This window comes from Epinephelus moara, chromosome 22 (genome assembly GCF_006386435.1).
Source record: "Epinephelus moara isolate mb chromosome 22, YSFRI_EMoa_1.0, whole genome shotgun sequence".
NCBI lineage: Eukaryota > Metazoa > Chordata > Actinopteri > Perciformes > Serranidae > Epinephelus > Epinephelus moara.
The window spans coordinates 42018458-42045047 of record NC_065527.1 but is presented as its reverse complement, the minus strand read 5'-3'; the positions used below and the strand labels follow the sequence as shown (position 1 = coordinate 42045047).

Below are 26590 nucleotides of genomic sequence, written 5' to 3'. Positions count from 1 at the left end.
ACTCAACACTCTCTCACCTGCCTGTGCGCACTCCTCTCTCTCACTCGCTCCACTTAAGCCTGTTACATTTCTTAAAGGGCCATACGCACTCATAACAATAAATTGATTTTTTTATGACGGAAGAGCCGCACGCCAATGGTTTTAATTAATGGATCGAAGAGCCGCACACACTGATAGGCAAAGAGCCGCATGCGGCTCGCGAGCCGCGGGTTGGCCACCCCTGCTTTAAATATTGGATTTGTGACACTGACAGGGATTGAAGGTTGTGACAGACTGTTAAATATTTTGCAATTCTATCACTTTAGAGATGTCAACAGACACCTGCTGTACTCAAACAATTTAATTTTACATGTGAATTAAGTACTTTTACTTTTTTTTTTTTTTTTTTTACATCCTCTTACATTCTGTTCACCTTATCCAAATTCACACTCTTTTTTAAAATCTCAATCTATAAACATATTCAACATTACAAAGACAATAAGCACAAAGCATATAAGAACCAAAAAAGCAAACAAATATGAGGTTGTGGGAGGATCAGTAAATCAAGGTAAATTTGCCTATTCTAAAATAAAAAGTTGAACACTGTAAAAAGAATAATTACGAGACATCTGTCTCCCAGTTCTTTTAGGAGTTATGTGGGGACAGTTTTTCTGAAGCCAGTATTTTGCAATGGCCTTTTTACTTGCTGCCAGCAAAATCTTTAGGAGGCAGGTATCATTTCTACATATCCCATCAGGATGTGAATTCTAAATTTAACCTGATCAGGTTATACTTTCTTTACATTTTTTTAATCTGAAAATTTTAAGCTGTAAACTCACCGCCAGTTTGTTCCATTCCATGAGAAGTCAAACATGTAATTGTTCAAAGTAACACCACACTTCTTGTTCCTGGTTTCTTTCTGAGAGAAGATGTTCCCCCGTAACTCAACAACGAAGGCGTATGGTTCAATGGCTTCATGGGTAAACACGCCAATCCCTGCAAGAATAAAAACACAGTCCATGTTACATCTAATTACTGACCAAACATCCTATTGATGGCTCTTGTGTGCCCAAGGTCTCTTTTTAATAAAGACCTAAGGTCCTTCAAGTCCTTTGAAAAAGCATACTAAAACCTGAGCATTGTTTAAAACAACCTCCTAAAACACAAGGGCTTTTTAAAAAACATGATAGAATTGTCAACATTCAACAAAACCTTTATTTATCAGCCTGTGAAGCAGATAGACACCTAACATAAACTAGAATTGCTGCCTTGTGGTTGTATGCCTCTGTATACAAGTCAAGTTGCACTTAAAGTTTACATGCATGTCAGTAAAAACATGGATGCTTCACACACATCTTCCCCCCGGTAGCACAGAAGATCTACACAATGGTCACAGTTTCAAGGTGGGCACCCAAGATAAATGTCACCAATACAGTATCTGACCAAATGTCTTCCCTTCTGTTCCTGAGATATGACGTGGAGTAATGGCCAGGAAAGTGTTTTTTGCAGAACATTATGATCTCACAGTAACCTTGGCATTTGACCACCAAACCACCAAATTCTAATCAGCTCATTCTTGAATGCAAAGAATAAAATGCACTCTTGCTGTACCCTGTCTTACAGGAATATACACACATATGGTGCATCAGGTCTTAATGGGCTAGGTAGAAATCTAGATGTCATTAAGACTACATGTTTAAACAAATGGTTACATTAAAAAAACAAACAAACAAACCTTTAAGGGGGTTGATAAACCTGTCCTCCAGGAAGGGTTTGTCTCTGCAGGCCTTTATGTGCTGCAGTGCATCTTGCTCAGGAGTCAGATGACTGCCTTGTTGTTCTGCAGCAACTGGAAAAATGATCAAAATATATTAAATATGAAAGCATAATCAAAACTAACACTGGTTTGCATTTATCTTGGAAGACTGAAGATGTGTTCAACCTGTGGTAACAAGTCTGGTTTGGTCTAGTCAGTGCAGTTTTGCTTCCACTAGACGGTAACTGCGGTTTCTAACTTTTATTGCCAGTTATTTCATTTTTATTGCCTCATCATGATGCTTATGAGTCATTTGATTTATGTTATAATTTAAAATATAATATCTAACTTTTCTGCATTACAATGTCTAAGAACCACTGAACCAACATTATATATTTCGTTGAGTTGTTTACTTACATTGTCCCAAACATTTCCAACAATGTTCAAACCAAAAGAAACATGTATTTAATCAAGTACATGGTGCGTGTGATTTGGTCTCCATCGCCTATCAGCGGCATCATAAACCCTCACTGCATGAGCCACATTTTTTAGATATACTTTTTAAAATCTTGGTCATTTTTAACTATGTTTTGAACTGTGTCAGAAAATCCTGAGCTTCTGGATCTTGTGTTACCAGAGAAAAAGGTGAGCACACACTAGCAGGTTCTAGGCTAGCGGCTCCTTCATGACAACCTGAACAGCATCAGAGAAACACAGATTTTTCACATAAAATGGACAGGGGAGAAATTGATTGCAATGACGGCATTGCTTTGTCTTTTGTTGTTTTGATTGAGAGAACCCTAGGGGCAGCAAATTACATATTGTATGTTTAATTTCACATTTTAATAATTTAAATGATTTATTATTTAATAAAATCCCCCCCCCCCCCCCCCCAAAAAAAAAAATCAGCTGAGAGACAGTGTAGCAATGTGCATTATCAACTTCAGTGTTGTACGGTATTCTAAATAAAAGTAGTGTTACAGATAAATGGTTTCAGGAGGGAGTCATCCTTTCAACATACCGCTCTGCTGAGGCAAAAGATCTGATTCTTCATTATCCTCCTCATTATCAGACTCTTCAGGGTTGCCCTGCTCCACATCCGGCTCCAGTTCATCTGGAATGAAAAGCAAGACACAGTCTTTGTTTATATTTAGTTTAAGAAGGGATTTGTCGCTGATAAATAAGCTGGCACTGGCAGGTCTGATGTGTGTATTACACTGGACATGTACCTTCAATCTCGATTTCGTCCAGAGAGTTTCCTTTGAATCTTTCCAGAGAACCCTTTTCCATTGCCAGAAGAAGTTTTGCTATTTTTGCAAGTTCCACAGCTGCCTCTGGCAGCCGATAATAGTCCCTGTCAGCCCGGATGTCGTGGCCCAACAGTTTAGCTAGATGATCTAGCTCGTCGTTCTCCAGGTTGAGAATCTGGAAGATTCTTGCGATGTGCTTGTGAAGATGCACCGACCTGAGATACTCTGGTTTCTTTGCACGACATAGACTTGAAAAAGCTCTGACACAGTTCCCTCCGTGGTAGAGGCTTGTGGGAGAAGAGTTGGGCTTTGCAAACAAGAAAGGATTGTCTTTGTGTACACCACAGGCTTGTCTCTTGCTCACAAGCAGAGTTATAGCACTGATAAGTTCAGAGGTCAACAAAACAGCAACGTCTTGGCCACTCCTGCTCGGAATATTGAATCTGATGAAGTGCTTGGACAACACTTGGGTGGAGACGTCTCTCTCCTGGAATGTCTTCAGTGTCATTTTTGAAACCTCAGATGCACATTTGCTTAAGACAGATGCTTGTGCAAGTGTCACTCTGCAAAGTGCATTGTAGACCTGTGGGCTTTCATACTTCTTCAGCGTTTCCATGGCAGAAGCAGATGTTGTCTCTAGGTACATGTAGAACATCTGCACATCACAAGTGAATGGTATGGTAGACGGGTTGTTTACTTTTCGTCCACTCAACGAAGCGAGGGCTGTATGGGAGACGAGTGCAGACCATTCTTTAACACAAAGTTTCATGAATGTCTTTTTGTCTCTCATCATCTGCTCATTGCCATCAACTCCACTGAGGACAATGGTGCATATTTTTTTCAATGAATGTCCTATTTTCAAAGCAAGAGATGGCTTGTTGTAGCTCTGCTTTTTTTCATTGAAACCAGCAATGTCTTTGACAGCCTCAACAACTTTGTAGAAGTTTTTGGGTTCGGTGGCATCTTCGAAGCTAAATACTGACTTTTTATGCAGCGCAAGCAAAAGTCTTCCCATTTCTCGCAGCTTCTGTCTGATGTAATCACGTTTATTTGGATTATTTCCATACTTATCAGATAAAGACTGTGCCAGCTTTATTAGGAGGAAATCATTTTGAACTGCAGATGTAATTTCATCTGGTTTCATAGTTACAAGCAACTTCCACACGCCAGATGGAAGTGTTCGGGAGAATGGGGACTCTGCAAGAGCCATCTCTGTTAGGACATATGTCTTGCCCCCTGCTGAAGAGTTTGATGTTGTCCTGGAAGGACATTTGGCTACATGCCTCCACATCTCATTACGACTAAACATGGCTTTACAGTGTAGACAGTGAGCGTGGGTTTTAGTATTGATCTCCCCGTTTTTTGGCCGTCTTCTAAGTTTTAACTCTCCACTGTTGTTCTTCAACACTTCTTGATTATGTTTGTAATTTCCCCTGTTACGTAATTCGTTTAATAACCTTTTTCGTTCCTTGGAGTTATGGGGAAAAGCAAAAGCTTCAGCGATTTCAGGCTCTTCATCAGCATGCTTTAAAAGATGACGAGAAATTTTACAAACACCTTTCCCACAAACATAACAGTAATTTTTACTGGTGTAAAGAGGGTCTTCGGAGTTCTTTCTAGGCTTGCGGGGTCTGACGTTTACACCCCATCTGTGATCATTAGGGCTGAAAAAGGCCTCGTCCTCCTGCTGGATGCAAGAAGCATCATCTGATTGCATCATGAAAGTTCCTGTCATGTCTTGAGAAGAATCTAAATCTGCAAAAGGTGAACTGTCCCTGAAATCCAGCTGAGTGTTGATGTCAGCAAAACTGTCATTGCGACAACTCGGCCCGCTGTCAGGTAGTTTGTCATCATCGTCATCATCATCAGAGCAGGAATTTTCAAAGCTGGAAGCTGATGAGTCCTCAAGCTGGAAATACAGTACATACAAGGAATTTTATACAAACATAATGTTATACACAAATGAACATGCAATTTGCTGTTTGCTAGTGTGCCTCAAAAAAAGAATTGTTTCAGAGGGGCAGCTAACTATAGTGGCTAATGCAAAAACGTGAAAATGCAAAAACGTGACAGCGCAAATGGCTGTATCTATAGCCACTGTTTGATTTGTCTGCTCTTGGGTACTATAAAACATGGCAGTGCAACATGGTGGACTCTGTAGAAGAGGATCCGATCTCTATATAAATATAAACAGCTCATTCTACGGTGATTATATTACAAACTAATGACAACATCCTTTTTTAAAAATGATATATATATCCCCCCAAATTCCTAAAAACTGGACCTTTAAAAGTGAAAACGGGGGGGACAGCTAGCCAGTCTCTATTCAAAAGTAACAAAACCCACCTGTCATCACCTCTACAGCTGATTAATTAATACATTATATCTATAATCTGTACCAAATCCAAAGTGTGAAACTAAATTGTGGAGTACAAGTGCAGCATCCGAAACGCCACACTAACATGCTATCTAGTACACTCAAACAGTATGCAAGATTTTTTAGTATGTCCGAATCCTTAACATGAAACCAACAACATGAAAATAACGATCCATTTCTGGTGAAATACTACAGTCTGAAAGCACTGGACACTACACCAGCATCAATATCCCATATTGCAATGTGGCAGACAGCAAGCAAAGCTCTGTAACAGTAATTACGCCTCAATTTAAGTGTAAGTGAGAGTTATAATAATTTTGTATTTTTCATTGGTTTTTACTTGTATTTGGGGTTTTTTTTTCTTCTCAATGTAGCTTGGTTTCAGTTAGTTTCCAGAGTGGGTTTGCTCATTTCAATCTAGTTTGTTTTTGTTTTTTAAACATTTATTTTTACTTTAGATTATATTAGTTTCAGTATTAGTTTTAGTTTGTTCATAGTATATTATGTGGGTATTTGACAGGGGGAAGAGTTAAGAAGTACAGAATATTACAATACAAACATGACATATTGAAGGCAACTGACCCACAGTCATGTAGACAGACATGACAGTCTCAATAAACATATGCACCAGTGCCTTCTGCTTGTTGTGTGGCTGGCAAAGATTAAAACTAGATTCAAAGAAATCCAGCACTAAAGACAGTACACATTTAATGTTTGCTCCTTATTTTACCACTTGTTTTCATCTGCTAGCTTAATGTCTGATATCAACCGAGCATAAAATCTCTTCAGTTGATTGAGAACTGGTCACAATCTGTAATCACCTTTCCCATTGGAATAAATAGACTCAGGACCGTCACTAGTCTCCTAAAGGGGCGGGGCAGTGGTGATCCCACACGACACAGATACAGAAAATGAATGGAATGTGGGCCATCTCCGTTTACCAGCGGTCTCTGCCTTACCATAATAGTGGGCCCACTACCATGGATAGTGATTAATTCGGGACACAGCCTATTACTAAGTTCTGTAATCACTGTAAGGTTGCCAGGTGACCAGTGAAAACTTAAGGAGGTACTGAACCTGGCCAAAAATCAGCAAACACCCTCCACAATTTGTCATTTGAATTTTTATTTGCGATCTTTAGAAGTGTGTGAGATCAGAGTCTGCATATGTCGATAATGCTACAGTGAGGTCTTATTTACTGGAGAAGCCAGACAAGTCCACGTAGACAGTCTGTAAAAGCATTCAGTGTAGTCTACTACATACCCTTTCATTCCTTGGTGTTGATGTCGAATCATAAAGGCGTGAGTATGAGGCACTCGATCCCTCATAGGACTCCTGTAAATGTCAAAATATGTTAGAAAAGTTGTGTGAAAACTTGACACTTGGGTTTTCCTGCATTATAAACTGCAATTTTGCAAACTGCAAATCTGAGTCACTATGTGTACTGCCTTAATCAAAATATACTCTATGTGTTTGCAAGATGTATGGAGAGTCTAAGTGTCCAAGATTGAATAAATGAGACTAAATTAAATAAATAATTATATAAATGAATACAGACAATATATATAATAAAACCATGAAATTGTGAAATACTGCCATACATTGTAAGAATTCCATTCATTACTATTAAATGTAATTTTATCTGGCTTGTTTCCACAATGAAGATTTATTGCAGGTCATTTTGCGCACACACACACACACACACACACACACACACACACACACACACACACACACACACACACACAAATGCACACATATTGGTCTAATAAATTTAAGCACAAAGTCTGACCCTTTACAAGTAAACTGGACAGAGTTACTGTCAGCACAGTGTCATTGAAATTTGATGTGTGTTTGGATGTTCCAAAAAGAGCTTTAGTGTGTATGAAATAACATAACTGCAAAGCTGCTTGCTAACTTTACTTGCTCCTTAGTCATTCCTGCCACCAACTAGCTTAATATGCCAGACTGACACGTAAGGGTACTTCACAAGACACCAGTGTCCCTTTTTGAGTGATGTAAAAAGTCAGTGTCACTTGACCTGTGTTTGGACTATATGTTTGACAAGTTGGTATGAAGTTATTCCTTGTCAAACAAACATTGATTTCATAGACACGTTAAATAATTGATTTGTGACCTTGCCTGCAACTGAGTGTTCATGATAACTTAATAAATTCAGGTTTTATCACCGTAATGTCCCTTTAGTCTTTCCCCGTTCAAGTAGATCAATGACACAACACAGTGGCGGGATATTATCAATGTTTGGATCACCAGGTATTATCTCAAATCTTAGTGTGCAAACCTTGGCTAAGCTGCTACACAATAGCTTTTTGCCATTTTTCTCCTGATGTGACGGCACATTTCTTTTCTCCAAAAGGGTGCTTGGCTTTAGTGTTGACGCAATACTGGCCTGGTCTATGTGTATCATGATACAATTAACAGCACTACATTTTGACTTTTTATACAGGATTAGTATTAACTAGGTGTAAATAATATTCTGGCAAGTAACTGAAAGTTTTATGACAGAAATCTAAAAGCAAGGGTCTGTTTATAAAAAAATCTTACCTTTGATCGCCATGGGTAAGCTGAGTCCCCATAGTTGTAGGTTATCTCTTCGTCTGGAGATATTTCTGTCACCGCAAATAGGCACAAGTGTGGTTTTCCCTCATAGACAATTTTCTTCATTTCACAGTTGGGACTTATGTGATCATCATTCACAAGTCGTCCAAGGGTCCCGTCCTCTTTCGAGGCATCAATGCTGCAATAAAAATACTCTTAATAAAACTCAAACCCCTCTTAAAATGACTACACTTGACTGTATTGTTTTATCATAAAACACATTAATAAACTGCAGATAACCTAACCAAGTCTCTTTATGACAAACTGAAAAACAAACTGATAGCTTACCACCACTGTGCTCCTATCCATGGAAACTCAAACAAATAATTGTTCAGAGTATCCCCACACTTTGGTGTTTTGTCTTTACGAGAAGAAATCTTTCCCCGATATTCAACAACAAACGTGGATGGTTCAATGCCTTTGTGGGTGAACACTCCTCTCCCTGGAAGGGTAAAGATTGACATGAAAACCTAAGTCACATGTGATGCTGCCAATGGTGATATGCATGACCATAACATCGGTTTTATTTTCAACAAATGTATTTTAAGAATGAAAGACAAATCTCCTCTTGGCATTCAATTAACATGTCATTCCCATCCACCCTTCCAAAAAAAGAATAAACGTATTTCTATAATCTTTTACTGTGCAGTCATTTAATTTTTCCCTCCGTGTGACTTGTCCAACTTTAAACTGGGTTGCTGTGCATTTTCCAGCATGTCTTTCATTAACAGACAGAAAAGAACAATATCAAGTCTGTATGTGGGCATAAAAATGGACAATAAACTGTAAATATCAGTACTTGTCTCTGATCATGGCCCCACTCCTGTTGAATCTATAAGAACATTTTAAAGCACCAATATTTAGCAACACTACATCTGGGAGGCACTGAGTTCACTCAAACTCCCTTTCTAACACACAAGATAAGGATGTTTTTTATCATTCATATCTACATAAAAGCCCGCTGTAAGGTAATACCAGAAATCCCTTCGATACCAACATAGAGACTGCTATTGGAAATGTACTTCCTACCTTTAAAGGAGTCAATAAACCTTTCCTCCAGGAAGGGTTTGTCCCTACAAGCAATTATGTGCTCTAGGGCATCTTGCTCTGGAGACAGTTGACCCCTATGCTCCATGACAACTGAAAAAAATCCAAACATGCTAAATTAGATTAGGGTGATAAAAGATCAGCTGAGCATGCTGTAAATATATTGCATTTTGAATGTTAATAAGTATTTTTTTTTTAAAAGATATTTTTTGGGGCTTTTTAGCCTTTGATGTATAGGACAGACAAGCGTGAAGGGGGGAGAGAGAGAGAGGGAGTGACATGCAGCAAAGGGCCACAGGCTGGAGTCGAGCCCGGGCCGCTGCAGCGACAGCCTTGTTCATGTCATGGGGCGCCTGCTCTACCACTAAGCCACCGGTGCACCTGTTAATAAGTATTTTAATCACTTTCTGATATAGGCTACATGTACAACACTACTTTGAAACAATAGGTTAGTTAGCCAACAGAAACACTTTGGGGCTATGAGATGTGAAACACTGTGATTTGCATGTGTAAAAAAAACCCAACAAAACTTTAAAACATTATGTCTGTGTGTCTGTGCATGAAAGATCGAAGCAAGCTTGGTTAACTCAACTACAACTTAAACTTAAAATCCATCACTCAGGACAAGTGTGCAAGCGCTCACAACATTCATTTCTGTGATGTCTTTTTATCCAGTGTGTGTTACCACACCTGGCAAGTATAAACTCTATTTTGCCAAATGATAATCTAAAGAAGACCCAATCACAACTTGTGTACAGCTGTGTAGGACTAATATAATCAAAGCGATTTGGAAGCTTTCCAGAAATGAATATGCCATATTTACCCTTTGCTCTCTGCACCATTGCACTACTGTCCTTTTTTTTTTTTTTTTACAGATGTCACTGTGATATTGCTTATATATTTATCCTTTTTGTATAAATTGTTTACTTGTACACAATGGTCAAATGTTTGCTTAATGTTACATTGTTCAGCTTTGTCCTTGTTAAGCTGCATGTCCATTACTCACTTGTAATATTTACCACTCTATTGTCAGTTTAGTGAAGTGAAATTAAACTATTTTGTCTCCATTTGCTGTCAACTCCATGCACAAATGCAGTCTTTAAACAAAGTTCATGTTTAAATACCATACGAACATGCACAGTAAAGAAACCTGTGTTGAGACTATGACCATTGGGAAAAAAGTGAGAAACCTGAATAAATAGGCTGTGGTCTGTTCTATAAAGCATTGTCTAACTGTGTTTCTATCAAGCCATTTTTGCTAAGCCAGAGTTGTATTGGACTGTTTACTTTCTCCTGCAAACATGCCTTGCTAGCATGCTAACACTAACCAGCAAGTGTTAAGGAAGCTAGCAGTAGTTTGCCAACAATCTATCTTCTGCTTTTGACTTAAATGCACGTAACTTTAATATATATATATTTAAAACACGTTTACCTTTCTTCAATATCCCACAGTACTTGCAAGAAGTGGTACAATTGTAGCTAACACAGTGGCAGCCATCTTTCGTTTCTCTCGTCTTTCAACAGACCTCGTGACGATGACGCTATAATACCTACGGTGAAGGCGGCAAATCCAGCCAATCAGATTGTAACATCGCCGACTGACACTGGAAGCAGCCAATCAGAGGTCGTAGGCATCTTGACCAGGGGAAGACCATTATTATTTCACAGCAAGGACAGTCCTTCACGAAATTACTGGTATATGTGGTTTATGGGGACACACACATAAAAAGACTCGTTTATTGTCCTCGTGTACGAGCTAATACACAATAAACATCTTATAATCACTTAAACTCCTGTAACTGTTGTCTCAAAAACAACTACGTTTTGAAATGTGTTTATTTAAAAACAACATACAATAGAAAATACTCAGAACCTTGGCAGCCATTTCAGTGCGTTCAACAAACAGGTAAAATTGTGTTGTTTTTTCCCAAATGGCAATAAAGTTGACAGCCTTTTTATACAGTGATACATTTTTTTTTTTAAACTGTTTTCAAATCAATTCCTAACATTTTTTATTCCCATCATTCGGACACTGGTGATGAAATTGGTCCATTTCTATTGATGAGGCAAATATAGAAAATTGTTTCATTAAATGTATAGGACGAAAAATTAAACGTCACTCTGACCAGACTTTTTGCAAGTAAAGTTATCTGACAAACAAAATTATTAAGTTATTGTGTAAATTTATCTTTAACATTTCACCGTGGCAAGTTGGAGAAGCCTCTGGAACATCAATTTTACAAGAAGATATAAAAAGGAAATAATCCAGCCATGTCACACTTTGGTATGATTTCCTATGAATTCCAGGAATTATTTTGTTATTTAGTGTAATTCCTAAATTTCTGAGAAAGACTTAACAGATACTGGGTATAAATCTGTGCAAAAATATTGGGTCTGGAAATAAGCATGTGCTCTTTGACTGACACCAAATAACGGCATTGATGCACAGTTGAAAATCAAAGTACACTGCAGGTTTGTCACTCAACATGATGATTGACTGTTTACATCTACATCACGGAAAGTTGTTTTCAGTTTGTCTTCTGGACGTTTGACATTAACAGCGATCAAAACAGTTTTTCATTGTAGCTTTTTTAAACAAGGACAAAAAAACCTTAAGTCCAGTTTGCACGAGAAATGAAGGAATTGTAACGTGGAAGGAAAAAAGTAGCATTATCTATGAAAAGCAACCATTCAGCAGACAAAACAGAAGGACAGCAATGTGTCCTCCTGAGCAGTAGTTAACAGTCTGAATGCTGAGCTGTCTTTAGTCCCACCTACACAACATGTGTTTTAGGAAGTATGACTTTCTTCGCAGTTCTGCACATTGTAGTTATGTATGCCAGAGATTTATTCAGTTCATTTCTGTTTATTGGGCAATGTTTAAATGAACAGTTTATCTACAAATATTTACACCACAAGCCGCTGCACCAATAAAAGGTCACTTCTGCTTTTCATCACTCCGAATCCCCATCTTGTTCGTCAGGTATAAATGGTGGATCATCAAGTGTTTTCTGTTCAGTCCCTCCATCTTGCCTTGCTTTTAGATGCAGCTCCCTGACAGTGAGGATGCGGATGAGCATGGCCTCCATGGTGCTGTCGTCCAGAGGGGTAGAAGAGAACCACAGGGGGCTGTTGGGGACGCAACAGCGCTCAGGGTGAAGGTAGAACAGGTTGGTGCGCTGCTTGACTGACTCCGAGCTGGATGGAAGAGAGTTGTTAATGTCAACATGACTATCAGCGAATTAAGGAGACCAATGTGCAGCTTTAAGTTTCATTTTAGTCTTGATAGAGACACGATAAAGGAATTTGGTAGGGCAAGACAGTCAACATTTTAAATTCTTAAGCAACAACGGACACACCAGCTTGTGGGTGTCAATATTTTGCTTGGGCAAAGTTACTTAATACACGCACTAAAGGATAGTTTCACAATTTTTCAGGTCCATCTTTAAACAATAGTGAGGTGTCCATACGAACACTAAAACAGTTTTTGGTCATTCTAAGTAGTTCAGTTTGTATAAACTCACCACTTGGAAAGATAGAACTCATACAGTCTGACTGGACAGCGGAGAGGGTTCTCTGTGTTCTCCATCATCTCCAGGATATCCTCTTTACTCTCCTCTTCCTTACGCTTCTTTGCCGGAACCTCTGGATCTGAAGAGGGCACAAACACATTTATACCATTTTTAATCTAAATCCAATAAATTAAAAAAATATTTTAATTTAAGAGGACTGCTGATGTGTTTTACTTTCTTAAAAACAGGGATGTCCCTATCTGATCTCAAAGTTCTGTATCAGAGTCAATCAAGGCATTTTTTAACTGAATGGGATTGGCTAAATTGAGCTATACAGAGCCTGATCCGATCCTTTGTTTTACATAAGCTGTTTTTACTCGCGAAGCTTTAATGCACAGCAACGCCAACGAGGGCAGCTGCTGGTAACTCTCCAACTCTCTGCTGTCTTGTATCTCCTCCACTTCACTGAGCTTCATGTGTGTGCAAGAGCAGGGCTGAGCCCCATCCACTGCAGAACACCACTTGCCATAAACAAAATCTCAGTATGAGTGTGAAAGTTATAAGCACTTGTTTCATTTTAGCTCAGTGTAGGAGGGTCTTGGTTCTGCTGTCATCTGTGGTGCATGGTGACTGAACGCCTTGCTCAGAGGAGAAACTGTTAACTATGCAGAGCTTATGACAACTACACTCACCTCGTTACTGCAACAAAAGCCCTGCGAGCAAAAAGCCAATAAGGGTAATTTATTAATGCAACCTAATCTACAAAAAAGATGTTAAGACGACAAATAAAAACACAACAGAATACAGCTCAGCCGCATAATTTAGGCAAATGATGCAGCGAAGCAACAAACAAGTGGAGAATACTCTCAGAGAAATTCCCTCAAGACAGCCACGAGGTCACCAGGATTTGAGGGGGGTGTGTGTTATTTCATTTATATTGACTTATTCTGTAAAAATAAATCAATAAATAAAACAATGAGAAACAGCTTGGATGCATAGATTTTTTTTAACGCATTGCAGAGCTATTCCATTATTAAGCACAGGCTATGGCCTGCACTGGACTGATATTAGTGACTTTCAAGTACTTGAGTGCGCACTGTAAAGCTGTATTATGTGGGACAACAGAAGTATCTGATCAGAACTCTGAGTCAGCACATACATATATTTACTGACTTGGATCAGGATCGGGGGCAAAAAAAATTGATCAGGACATCGCTACTTAAAATCTGTACAGCCATGTGTTGAAACAAATCAGTACTTCATTTCGACCATCAGCCACACTGGTACCTGACTCTGGCTCGTTTATGGATATTGGGGGATAGAAGCGCAGAAAGGTCGTCTTGGTGTTGTTCGGGTTGGTTTTGGTGCAGCGCATGACGTGGGCGAAGGACAGCTGACGGTGCTGCTCCACTGTGGTGAAGCCAAAGTACTTGCAGCAGAAGAAGAGCAGAGTGTTGAGGAGGACGATGGGGGAGTACGCCCCCAACTGTTTACAGTCCCAAAGATACTCCTCCTCCACACGGGAATGGATATAACCTGTAGAGAGAGGGAGAGGGGCGGTTAGAAATCTGGTCAAATGTTGGTGTGAAACACAAACTGACAGAAGACAAAGAAACAATGAAAAACATGTATAACTCACCGCTTGCTGTGATAGAGGGTTTGAATCCTCTCAGCATATTAGTGAACTCGGTGGAGAACTTGTTGTAGAACCGATCCATGAATATGTTCTCCACACGACCGTTCTCAAACAGGTACTAGAGAGAGGTTACAGAGACATAATAAGCAAAGACATAACTGTCATTTATTTAACTATAGTGTATTTGCTGATGAATGCATTTAAGTAGATATTTCTGCCTTATTCTACTGTTACCTGATCACTATCAGCTGTATTGGAGTTGTGTTTGGTTTCTGCTATTGCAAACTGCACCTTTCCTGCTGCTTCACATTAAAACCTTTCCACTAGTAAACCAGCAAGATGCTTTTATTAAGTAGAAGTTATAGAAAGTACAATCAATAAGTTAGCAGACCTACGTTTGCACTGCTATTCTTTAATAAAAACAGATATAATCAATCCGATATTGACACATTCTTCATTTTTTTCTGACTTTTTTTAATGTGACAAAGGTCTTGCCTGTTGAATGCCGAGGCAGAGGTAGAACAGGCTGTCAGGGGAGTACGGTTCTCCATTGGGGCGTTTCACCTCACTAATGAAGCAACAGAGGCCATAGCTCAGCTCAGCAGTTGTGCAGCGAAGGACATCCTCCTTCAACTCCATGGGACGAGCTGAAATCGAATCATCAGAGTTAATCAAAGGTTAATAAAAACGTTCAATCTTGATGTATACTGTCAAACTTTATACACATAATCTGGGCAATGATACAGTATTTAAGACAACACGAGAATGTTAGAAACAACATCTAATGATCTGTTGGATGTTCTGAGCCGTTTTTCTCTTATGAAATACGGACATGGCTCAGAGCTGTCCTTTGTCTGTGTCAGGTGCGTTCTCACCAACTGGAAACACCACATTTGGTTTAGGCAAGGAGTTGCACCTGGGCAGAGCGAGCAGGTGGCAGGGCATGACGTGGATTACACCGCAGTCGAGCAGGCCGTTTTTAATTTAGTCGAACAACAGAACCTCTTTCGGTTCCTTTAATTTGTCTGACAATTTCAGCTTTGGCCCTTACAGACACAAGATTATAGACATTTTTGTTGCCATCTTTGTGTAGATGACTGGCCTTACTTGCCTTAAGCTGTAGGAACCCTTGGACATTACACAGACTTTGTACTGGGGCCAGGCAGGGTTAAAGTATATTTAAGTTTAATTTCCAATCTAACTGATTTGGATATTTCCATTCTCACATACAGTTCCTCCAGGTGATGTCTTGATAGTTTCAGGTTTGTAGTGCATGTGTAAAGAGGCTCTGAATAAAATTGTCCACCAGATGGTTTAATATTATTAGATAATCTTAAGTCGAGTAAATGAACTATCAAGGTCAGCTCTAGTGGTTGTGTTTACGGTACATTCAGACTTACAACCAAAGCGTGGCTTCTCCAGGTTGGGCTGAGTTTGCCTCCACTGGATCCATCGTTTCCAGACATCCACTCCATACTGACTCTTCAGTTTTGGGACATCGAAAGCCACTGTCTTGTTGGAAGAGCCTTTTTGAGTCGAAGTGTCAGCTGCCTTAGACCGCTGTGGCTTACGACCCTTAGACAAAGTAGAAAGAGAAAGGGGGGGGGGGGCCGGTAGTTGTATCATTGTCCCAGTACAGATTTATCTTTTGCAAATGCAATCATAAATAGTCTTACAAGCAAAGGCTGCAAGCCTGCTTTTGTTCTGTCCTCTACACGGCTTCATACCACACTGAGAGCATTTCACCTGCCTGTATTCTTTCTTGATATTTGTGCTTACAGAGGTAAGTAAATAGGCTACGCCATTAAATGGTTTTTTTTGTCTGTATTTAATAGTGTTTGTTTATGATGTCTTGTTTTTTTCTTAACCTTCAGAATCTTTTTATGATTACTTGATATTATATTCTAGCCTATTATGATGTGTTATGATAGCTCAGTTTAGTTTAGTTTAGTTTATTAGAGCAAAGCCAGAAAAGGAATAATATCACTTGACTTCATCTTCCTAATCTATGTTGTACCAGACAACGCATGCTCAACAAACCAGACAGAACAGCAACCTCACGTGTCTGAGGTGTCTACATCTTCATTATTGAGAACTTGATCCAAGAAGCTGTAGCCTACTTTTGATGACTGTCCTTTTCGGATGCTGTTTATCAAAACAAAATACTGTTGCACGCCAATATTGACTCAGTGTGTTCAGTATTGCTGACAGCCTCTCACCCTCAACCAGAGCCAAAGCAAGTACTCTCTGCCTCTCCATTTTTGTAACTAGCTACTGATTACTGTGAAATACGTAAAACAAAAAATAAATAACTAAGCTGTAGATTGATTACAGGTGTTGGTGTGCTAACTGGCAGGGTTTTGAGATGTAAAACCATACAATAATGTTTATGCATCTTATTCTAATTTATTCAACTTAAGGGCTGTTTAAATAAAACACCAACTGAAATGAAAAGTCTTTCTTTAGGAGTCATTCAACATACAATGTACTTCCATTTCCACAGCTCCATTTACCGTGGAGTCAACCGGCAGATATATGGGACAGCCCCACTCTGCCACTGCGGACCAAACTGTGGTCAAAAACGGTGAATAGTAAGATCCTGTCATCAGGATTAAAGTACTCTGTTGCTAATTAGTGCCTACTGTTATCACGTTCAGGCCCGTCTTTTACGTTCGGGGTGGTAACAGCAGCAATCTCGTCAAATGAAATGGGTGACATCTGTAAATGCGCGAGCAGTATCTTCAGGGTGTCAACAGGTATTTGACACTTGTATTTTCAGACCTTTTTTATTAACAGTTCTGGAATATTTATAAAATTTTTGGGGACCTGCAGACACCCTGAACTTATCTCTTTCCCAAACAGTTACCCTCTTTTCTCGGGCTTTCCTGTGAGCTTGTCGTCTTCGTGGAGCGGCAGGTGAAGGGCTGGGAGATCGCCGGGCCTGCTCTCTCAACCGCGCCATCCTCTCCAGAGTTTCTGACAACGACACCACAGGAAACATGAGACAAAGCACACCAAAGCAAAACCACAATATTTAGGATAACAACCTGTTCTTTTTTCCTCAAATGCAAAACTTTAACTCCAACTAAACTCTTTGAAACATACATCACATCATGGTGGAGATAAAACTCAAATGGTTTATTTGGCTTCACGCATGTCACAAAGTTGTACATCTCACCAACAGTGAAGTCAGCTTCAATGTCCATGGGAGGCGGAGCAGGAGGTGGGGGCTCAGAGTCAGGCTCACTGGTCATGCCCGCAGGAATGTCTAGAATCGGGTTGAGCTTCTCCTGGGTGAACGGTCGACTGGGAGACCTGACACCTGCATCAGAGGAGGCGTCCTCCCAGTTGTTGAGGAAACTGGCCAAGTCGTCTGTGTCCAAGTCGTCACTGTAGTGACTGGCCTGGTCTGTGGAAAAAAAAAAAAAAATCTTATATAAAGATCACACAACAGAAAAAAATTGTGGGTAATAATTCGATGAAACACTGAAAGATGGAAAATGTGGATATAAAATCCTAATACGCAGGATGAATTCTGTATCTACATACTGTCGTCAGCTTATGTTATGACCAAAAATCTCCAAAGTGCTCAGTACTTCCTAAATGTGCATTTTCACTAAAACTGTAACATTCAAAACATGTCTGCATAAACAGTCTCTTACACAGACAACTACACCCCTGTTCTGTCTATTAGAGATGCAAATCACAAGTTTAATCACCATACAATATTGCATCGATTCTTTGATATCCCAAAGTCTGCCATGATATAAATATGATCCATCAATACAATTCAGGGGCATGCGATCGATGAAACAATATCAGTAAATATCCTCCTTGTCTTTTTCTTGGCTGCTTGCCATTTTCTGCCTGGCTGCTAGCCCTGTTTGAATGTTTGGGAGGGAGGTGTGTTTGGACAGGAAATGGTGACACAGATGTACGATGGAAATTTCAAAATAAAGGCATGTCTTTAAGATGACAATATGTATCAAAGGTTTTACTATATGTCAGTAATATTAGATTGTTAATCAATTAATTGATATATGGATCCAGATCCATGTATCGTTAAATGTTTATGCAGAAGTGTTTTAAATGGTAAGGTTTGAGCAAAAATGCATGTGTTTGGGAAGTACAGAGCATATCACTCGTGTGAGAGATTCTAAACAGATGTTTTGACATAGTTTTGCTTTTGATAAATGCAGCTCCTCATTACTGTAATTTATCAATAATTTGCTCCATTTTTGGATTCTTGATTCACCGTAAAGGCATGTGAGAAAAACATTTTCTTCACGAATTCAACGATGATCAATGATCATTTTTGTGAGTAAAGTAATCCTTTAAGACCAATCTTCCATTGAAATCAAGCAAAAACAGTTTCTCTTACCATCTGGAGCAGCTGGAGCAGCTTCTTGTCTCCCTTTCTCTTTCTCCACAACTTTCTCCTTTGGTTTCTCTGCTTTGTCTTTCTTCTCGTCTTGTTCTGCGACCATCTCCGCCATGAGGATGAGCTCGGCCTCGAAGGGGTCAGACGGGATCTTTTCCTTGATCTCCTGGATGGTTTCCACGATGCCTTCAGCGCTGTCCATTGTCACAGGAAGGAACATGGGTACAGGAAGCTGCGGTAGACAGAGTAAGAATATAGCAGGGACTGTAGTGGGAAAGAAGACACTCAGTGCTGACTGTTTCACAGTGTTGCCTCATATATATATTTAATTTTGTAATAGCAGATATAGGATGATCCATTTTGATCCGATTTCACATTTCAGCAAATCACTCACTAAAACCAGGTGTGTGTTAAGCGTACCGGTAACGGCAAGCCCACAGGTCTAGGTGTACACTGGCTGTACATATTCATGGGTACAGGAACATACACCGGCACTGGGATAGGAACGACCATGACTTTAGGGAAGATGTCATCTGTAGAGAACAGAAAAAAAGTTCTGAAAATTGTGAGGGTTAACAACTGAGTAATATTTCAACATAAGCAAGTCTTTAGTCGAGACACATAGATATCAAATACAAACAGCACATTCAGTTTTGCAAATCAGTGATGAAAGATTCGAGAGCTCCAATCTTTATTCGAGACAAAATGCAAGGGCAACATATTAATTGATATCTTCTAGGAAAAAGATCTATTTGTACCGGCACATACAAAAACACAGCAGAGCAAAGATGTTGTCACCATAGAAACACTGATGTCTGAGTGTTGCTTTTACCTGTCTGTGCTTCGACATCGACTGTCTGTGTTCTACAGGAGACCCCTTTGTTCTGCACCAGCGGTCTGCAGAGCAGGGCCTTGTTCTTCAGGATTTTCGGTCCAGGAGGAGGAGGATTGACTTTCACTGCATCTGTCTGCACACTGATCTGAAGGACGGACAAAAGACAAAAAAGAGTAACAACTCCAGAATTAATAAACCTATAACAACTGAATAATGAGCTTATGGCAGCCATGGCAGAGATCCTTACTCTGTAACTCAGCTCGTAAGAGTCAGTGAACAAACTAAAATGTTGTTTTCATCTGTGTTTTTATTCAAACCACATAGCCTTATTTTGCAGATTAACTTCTCCTCAACGTTTTCTTGCACTGAACTGCAGCTGCCCATATTTTTTTCCTGCTTTATATTTGTTTTAAAATATTTTCAGCTTTGTCTCTTCTTGGGGCACTTTAAGTTGCCTTGTTGTTAAAAAAATACACTTGTATTGCCTTGATTGATGATGCCCAAAACAGGTTTTTTTCCTCATGTGACATAGATCTGATGTTATCAGAGTAGAGTGGACACAGAAATTTGATTTTTACCATATCCTTTAAAAAATTTGTTTTTAGCAGGCTTGACTGCAGCCAATAAGGTACTTGCTCTCCGCTGGCAACCACCTCACATATTAACATGTAGACATTGAACACTTTTCTGGATGTGATTGTTTTGGAGCTTTCTGTGGCGAGAATGCATGGTGCAAGTGAGAAAACTATTCTGCAATGGACAGATATATCAATTAAGGTAAGGGTGCTTGCCGTGACATAACATACTGGTGGTGATGATGATGATGATGTATTAATTTTCTCTGTAGATCTAGGGGTGGGTGGGGGGATGAATCGCCACGGGTATATGTGAGGGGAGAATGGCTCCTTAAATTGTTCATTTATGTACATATGTATGTAACTACATAATGTATGTCACTTCTCTTCCCTGTGGGAAACACAAAAAACAAATAAAATAATTGATCCGAAAAAAAAAAAAAAAGAAAGAAATTTGATTTTCTCCAATCAGATCTGGGCCACTTTCATATGTGGTCCTAAATCCAATACATATCCAATAACTGGCCATGCGACCGCTGTGGGAAGTCACATCGAAATTCAAGTGTGTTTTTCCCATACATCCATGTTTTTTCTGTGTCATACTTCACTGCACAGCCGCAGACCACTCACCATAAGGTCGGAGTGGTTTGTTGAAACTACAGAAGGCTGCTGAAGTCTGCCCCAGTGGCCGGCTTTAAGAGAGCTGGACCGCAGGATGCTTTCTGATGGGAACAGCTTGCCTACATTTTGAGTCCTGCCATGACAGCCTTGTCGGGAGGCGCAGACAGAGATATTGGAATGAAGTTCAGAACAATGTACGGATGTCTAGGGTTGCATTCCAATATCTCTGTTCCTATGGCAGCCCCAACACTCTTGAATTTAGCATTAAGCCCTGTATTATGAATGTAGCCACAGAGTGCAAATGTATGGAAAAATCTGCATTTGCTTTGTTTCTCTACATATTTATGCACGTTTTCCCTATAATTAGTCACCTGCCTGTGTACTGAGTATCTAATTCTACTATCCATAAAATACATATAACATGCCGACTCACATGTCCAGAGTTCTTTGATTGAAGGACTGTGCCTGTGGAGACAAAGACAGAGTATGAAGCCTTCAGAGACAACACTAGTAGCAACTGATTGAACGAACATGTTTGACATATAGTTCATGAATACCTGTGTTAGTGTGTTGTGTACTTTGTTGAACAGTTCTGTCAGATTTCCTCGTTGGAGAGCCTGCGAGTGAGATAACGTTGGCGATGACAGGTGTGGCCTCCCCTTTACCTGCACATTCAAGAAAACACCAGGAAACATGAGAGACAGCACGGGTTATTACTATCGATGTCATAATATTTTAATCAAAAGCCAGAATTAAAATAAGCACAATACTGGGAAATAAAACAGACCTTTAAAGATCTCCCCCTGCGTGGCCACTTTATCACAGCAGAACTGTAGCACACAACTGAGGTCACAGAAGTGTTTGACTTCTCCCAGCATGGGAAGACTTTGCTTCAGTTTCCCTTTGCGGCCACAGGTGTCACACTTTGCAACCTGACAGAAAAAAATCCATTTAGATCGTCATCACCATTGTTTAGTCTAACAGTGGTTTAAATAACTGCAGTGAGGCTTGCTTACATGGCAGAAGAGCATGGTGTACTTGGACCTGCAATCCTCAGAGCAGAACTCCTCTGTTGAGCCTCCATACTGAGCCGTCACCAGCTTCTTGGACATACTATGGCAGTAGACGCAGGACTGACAATGTTTCCCCCAGTTTTTAGTCAGGTCATGTCTGAAGAGCAGCTTACAGCCTGAGAGGAAGGAGAGGAGACACACAATGCATGATTACTTTTTCAAGCTTCACACCTCTCCAAGACACAAGCGTGTTGTTCAAATATGCTCAATACAAGTTGTAAATAATGATATGTTTTGGTGTGTGATTGTGATTCATTTTCTCCTTACCATCACTGCAGAAGTAGCAGTCTTTGTTGTTAATCCTCTTGGCGTCCCTGGTGATCTTTTCGATCTTACAGTATTCACACAGGCTCGTCACATAGTTGTCTTTTTTGAACTCGTAAGCGCAGTCCATGCTGCACACGAAAACCAACTTGTCCTGCACACACAGAGTTGATATAAACCGGTATTCACATTAAATCACCTTTTAATTTCACCTTTTTCTTTGGTGGCAAAGGCTTCTTAACATTTAAAGATGAGGCCTCTAGACGCTTCCTCTTTGTTTTGTTCTGTATCTTTGGGAATGAGACTTCCAGGTATAGTTATAAGTGGTAGTAATGAGCGCTGTGTGTCCACACAGCATGTTTCTTGGCAGAAAAGCTGCGGGATGGTGTGGGGAAGGGCTTGATCCCAGCACTTCATAAAAAAAGCGCTCCTAGCTTGCTAGCTCCACAGCTAAAATGCTTGTCCCTTGTCCACAGTGAGTAGTCAGTACGGTGATAAAAGCCCAACATTCACAACCATCATTGAGTGTCCAGCTGATTCACTCCCACAATTAAGCTTTTCTGTCTTTAGTATGACTGTTTTTGTCCAACATATCATACAGCTCGGAGAGATGCAACAAGTTCTCCTAATTTTCTTAGTTACCAGGGGGACGAGTCCAACCCAATACCATAAGTTATCTGAAAAGGAGCGACAGTGACAAGACCACACAATTAAGGCAGAGCACTCGTAAAAAGGACACTGGGCACAGTGGCTTTTTCTAAGGCAGCTGCATACACTCTATCCTCACTGGTAACAATTGTAAAAAAAAAACAAAAAAAAACAAAAAAAACAGAAAAATAAAACACTATATGACAACACACCCTTAACTGCGATGGATTGCACATGATTCAGATTTTACACCCAACACAATAGATAGGAGGTTCAGTAGATGGGGCGGGGGAATAACAATATTTTGGGAGCTTTTTAAAAGACGGTTATTAAAAGTTTTCAAGATGTAAAAAAATCAATATGGCTTAAACAATCAAGATTTATACAAATATCTACAGATGAAGCATCAAATGAAGCAAACTATAAAACAGTGCAATTTTGTTGAGGTAGAGTCAGGAATTACCAAAGTATTTATTTCGGGCACATGAATCGGACCTGGGCAAGAAATTAATCACAAAATTGTATAAAGAAGTGGAAAATTTAAAAGGTAACAATACAACATAAAAAAAGAAAAGTGGGAGAAGGAATATGGGTGGCAGTCCATAGTGACATATTTTATTTTACCAGCTCAGCAGAAACCTTAGGATACGAGATGGTGGAGACTATGTGGTGAAAAAAAGCCAATCATTTTCATGTCTTTTGAGAATGCCCTTATATTATACCTTATTGGCAGGGTTGAAAGAAAAGCATAGAGAAAATTTTGAAAGTGAAACCTCCATTTACATTTGAGGTTATGTACTTAGGAAAAGAGAGTCAGGGAATAACAAGTTCAGGGGATAAATATATTCAGAATAATGTTGGTGGCAGGTAAAAAAGCCATCACCAAGAAGTGGCTAAAAAAGGATGCACCTGAAATGGAGGATTGGGTAGAGGTAATGCATAATATTTATAGGCTGGAGAAGCTGACTTTCTCGGTTAGACTAGAATCAGATTAATTTAACAATTTCTGGAGAAACTGGGTTGATTTTATATCACCAGCAGACTTTGTCCAGTAAGGGCACTGGGCCTTATAGATCCCCTTGGTTTCTGCTACAAGTTTTGTTTTGCTTCCCCCCCCCCTTCCCTTTTTGTTTATGGTTTTTATTTATGGTTAACATGTTTATTTTCGTTTTTACCCTCCAACAGGAAAAAAAGGACTCTGCAAGAAGGGAATGAAAATAAGGATTGGAGTGACTAAAGTATTCCATATTATTTCTGGTTTACTCTACTTTAAGTTAAACTGTGGGCTTATGCCTATCTATGTTTCCATTCCCCTGTATAGAGAATGGGTTTGTTCTGTATATCTGGAAAACATGTATACAAGATGTAAGATGTTGATGGGATGATGCTGTCTGGAATCAATAAAAAAAGTTAATTACAAAAAGGAAAAAGAAAACACGCCCTTAGAATAGAACAGCTCAGGAGGATGGTGAGATGCCACTGAAAACTCTTGTTAGTGCATCTCTCAGCGTCAATGTTTTTGTGACAAAAACTGAACACCATCTGTGGGGCAAGTGGATCTACATATATGACTATGTGGTAATCAGGAAAGTCCCAGAACTAATCTTTTGTTCCTGAAATAATCAATGAAGATACGCTGCTCCTGGTGCGTAAATACACAAAACGTCTCTCAATGGGGTCAGACAGCAACTCTGCTCTCTGTTATGTTCACAATTAAGAGTAATTAATATTTTCCTCATTAGTTATGTATTATTTCACCAATCCACAAGCCCCTGTGTGTGCAACAAGCAGAGTGTATGCACATCTATAAGGCACATCTTGCTATCCGCATAATGCACCCTTGAAATAGCAAAAAACATACTCTGCCTTTCTGACTTTAGACCAGGTTTTTGTTGGTTAATGGTGCAATCTCCTTCTGCTGCCTCAAATTAGCAACAATACACCTGACCACAACTTATTTTGAGACCTACACGCCCATGGACACACAGATAGGCTCAAGTACATTGGCTACTTACACAACGTGGGCAGTGGCCATGGCAATGACAACTGCCTCGGTCTAAAACTAGCAATAACAGTTAAGCTGCTTTGCGCTTGGTCTAAGATATGGCCCTAAATATCAAACAGTGGGTGAGAGTCCCTATTTTTGTGAACTTTTGTGATATTCACTGTTATCCCACAGGACTCTTTCTTGTGGCACTGTTGCACTATTTCTCCCGAATCTCTCTACTTTTCTCTTGAATCAACAGAAATACTGCATACTATAAAACAAACTTAAACCTGTCCATCCTAAAACTGTGATCAGTGAATTAAAAAGTTATTCCTATGCAAAATCCGACTGCCTCTTTTGAGAATTTAAGAGCCCACACCATAAGTCAAGCAGAACAGAGTCTCACACACACACACACACACACACACACACACACACACACAAACAAGTTACCTTGACCTGGAGGACGTCTGGTTTAAAAGCTATGTTACGGGAACACTGGGCGCAGTTCAGTTTCAGTGGTCCTTTGGAGGTCTCTTGCACAGTTTGGGTGGGAGTGACACTCTGGATTTGGGTGGATCCGATAGGAAGTTTAGTGAAAACATTCACCTGTTTCTGGGACTTCTTGAACTTATCCTGTTACACAGAAAACGAAACGAGTCTTGAGTGAAAACCACTGCAGTTTCTAGTACAGAGTAAACGAGTGTGAAATCAAGTCAGCAAATACTTGAAGCTGGAGGGGCTATGTCCATCTATTTCTAAAATTTAAACACCCACTTCACACTGTGATTGGCCAGCTGTGGGGAGACAAGAAAGAAGCCATTGTTCAAACTTCTCCCTGTCTTTCAGGAGAGACTGTCTGAAAATTTGAACAATTATCCAAATATTTAAACAATATAACACCCACTGGGGATGCCACCGGGAGAAACCTTTTGGATATCAAATGTCATCAGTTCCTCATTTTATCCTATTAGACACTTGTGTGAAATTTTGGCATAATTATGCTATGTTATGGCCAAAAACACGGTTTGTTAGGTCACTAAATAGGTCACCTTGACCACTGACCTTCAACCACCACATTCAAATAAGTTCTTCTCTGAATCCAAGTGAATGTTTGAAGCCAATTTGTAGAAATTCCCTCACAGTGAACTTAAGATATGACGTTCATGAGAATTGGACAGATAAACAGATAGACCGACAACCTGAAAACATAATGCCTCTGACTATCTATCTCCGGCTTGGAGGCATAAAAATACCGTGAAACTGCCAGAATCTTAAAAAATACTATCATACAATTTTTTGGTCATACCACCCAGCCCTAGGTGGGCACAGTGGGCAAGTACTGTGATCGTTTCTGGCTGAACACTGTGTAACACCAGTAACACCAAGTGCTGCAGCAAGCCTAACACCAATCAGATCTTGGACAGCTGGCTTTTCAACCTGCCTTCAAGACTAATCGATTGGATCAGGTACAAAGCCATTTTGATTTTCAATATGGTGGATCAACACATGTTTTAAACTCAGGGTTCCTACACATTTGGAATTTCAAAATTCCATACTTTTCCATACCCTAATTTCCAGACTTCTCGGCGTTTTTTTTTCTTCTTTTTTCAGAGAATATGCGACATCTGAGTAAATATATCAGCGTATCATATTTCACATCATATTTAATTATTCTTAATAGGCGATTGTAGCCAAGTACCATAATGGCATGCAAATAAAAACTCAGGTAAACTCTCTCCAGTTCTGCTGTATTAACACTGGGTTTAATATATTTTGCTTCCATCTCTCTGCCCTGCTCTACTCTACTTCAACGCTACAAGCTCTCTCTCTACTCTACCAGTAGACTACCACATCTACCTGTTGCACAAAACGCACATAGCAGTGTTTCCCCTAGGATGGAGTTGTAGCAGCGGAGGTGAAGCACACGCATGAAAAATAATTTTCACATGTGTGAAACTTTTTTGTATGCTTGCAAAGCACAGCCTGCTGGGATGTTTCTGTGTATCTACTGGCACCAGAAGGGCTCT

The 26590-nt window shown here is 39.7% G+C and overlaps 2 protein-coding genes across 13 annotated transcripts in view; both read right to left on the bottom strand.

The window, feature by feature from the left end:
• LOC126384039 (uncharacterized) overlaps positions 1–10541 on the bottom strand; it is a 60932-nt gene extending 50391 nt beyond the window's left edge. For all 7 annotated transcript variants that reach the window (XR_007569217.1, XR_007569218.1, XR_007569219.1 and 4 more), the window contains exons 1-9: positions 10461–10541; positions 9011–9121; positions 8270–8423; positions 7928–8120; positions 6626–6697; positions 2965–4894; positions 2757–2849; positions 1715–1828; positions 819–975 (exon numbers count right to left, since the gene is read on the bottom strand). Coding sequence is in view for 4 of the 7 variants with exons in the window: in XM_050034885.1 (XP_049890842.1) it covers positions 819–975; positions 1715–1828; positions 2757–2849; positions 2965–4894; positions 6626–6697; positions 7928–8120; positions 8270–8423; positions 9011–9116 (2819 nt within the window). In the remaining 3 variants the exon portion in view is untranslated. The remainder of the gene's footprint in view (positions 1–818; positions 976–1714; positions 1829–2756; positions 2850–2964; positions 4895–6625; positions 6698–7927; positions 8121–8269; positions 8424–9010; positions 9122–10460) is intronic.
• Positions 10542–10846: 305 nt separating this feature from the next.
• The window catches only part of zmym4.1 (zinc finger MYM-type containing 4, tandem duplicate 1), a 35020-nt gene continuing 19276 nt past the window's right edge, over positions 10847–26590 (bottom strand). For all 6 annotated transcript variants that reach the window (XM_050034892.1, XM_050034895.1, XM_050034893.1 and 3 more), the window contains 17 exons: positions 25014–25196; positions 21929–22079; positions 21605–21777; positions 21376–21520; positions 21146–21253; positions 21022–21053; positions 19390–19537; positions 18978–19090; positions 18558–18789; positions 17355–17585; positions 17043–17152; positions 15577–15751; positions 14672–14823; positions 14180–14294; positions 13828–14076; positions 12553–12679; positions 10847–12226 (listed from right to left, as the gene is read on the bottom strand). In XM_050034892.1, the coding sequence (XP_049890849.1) occupies positions 11983–12226; positions 12553–12679; positions 13828–14076; positions 14180–14294; positions 14672–14823; positions 15577–15751; positions 17043–17152; positions 17355–17585; positions 18558–18789; positions 18978–19090; positions 19390–19537; positions 21022–21053; positions 21146–21253; positions 21376–21520; positions 21605–21777; positions 21929–22079; positions 25014–25196 (2688 nt within the window). In that variant the 3' untranslated portion in view covers positions 10847–11982. The remainder of the gene's footprint in view (positions 12227–12552; positions 12680–13827; positions 14077–14179; positions 14295–14671; positions 14824–15576; positions 15752–17042; positions 17153–17354; positions 17586–18557; positions 18790–18977; positions 19091–19389; positions 19538–21021; positions 21054–21145; positions 21254–21375; positions 21521–21604; positions 21778–21928; positions 22080–25013; positions 25197–26590) is intronic.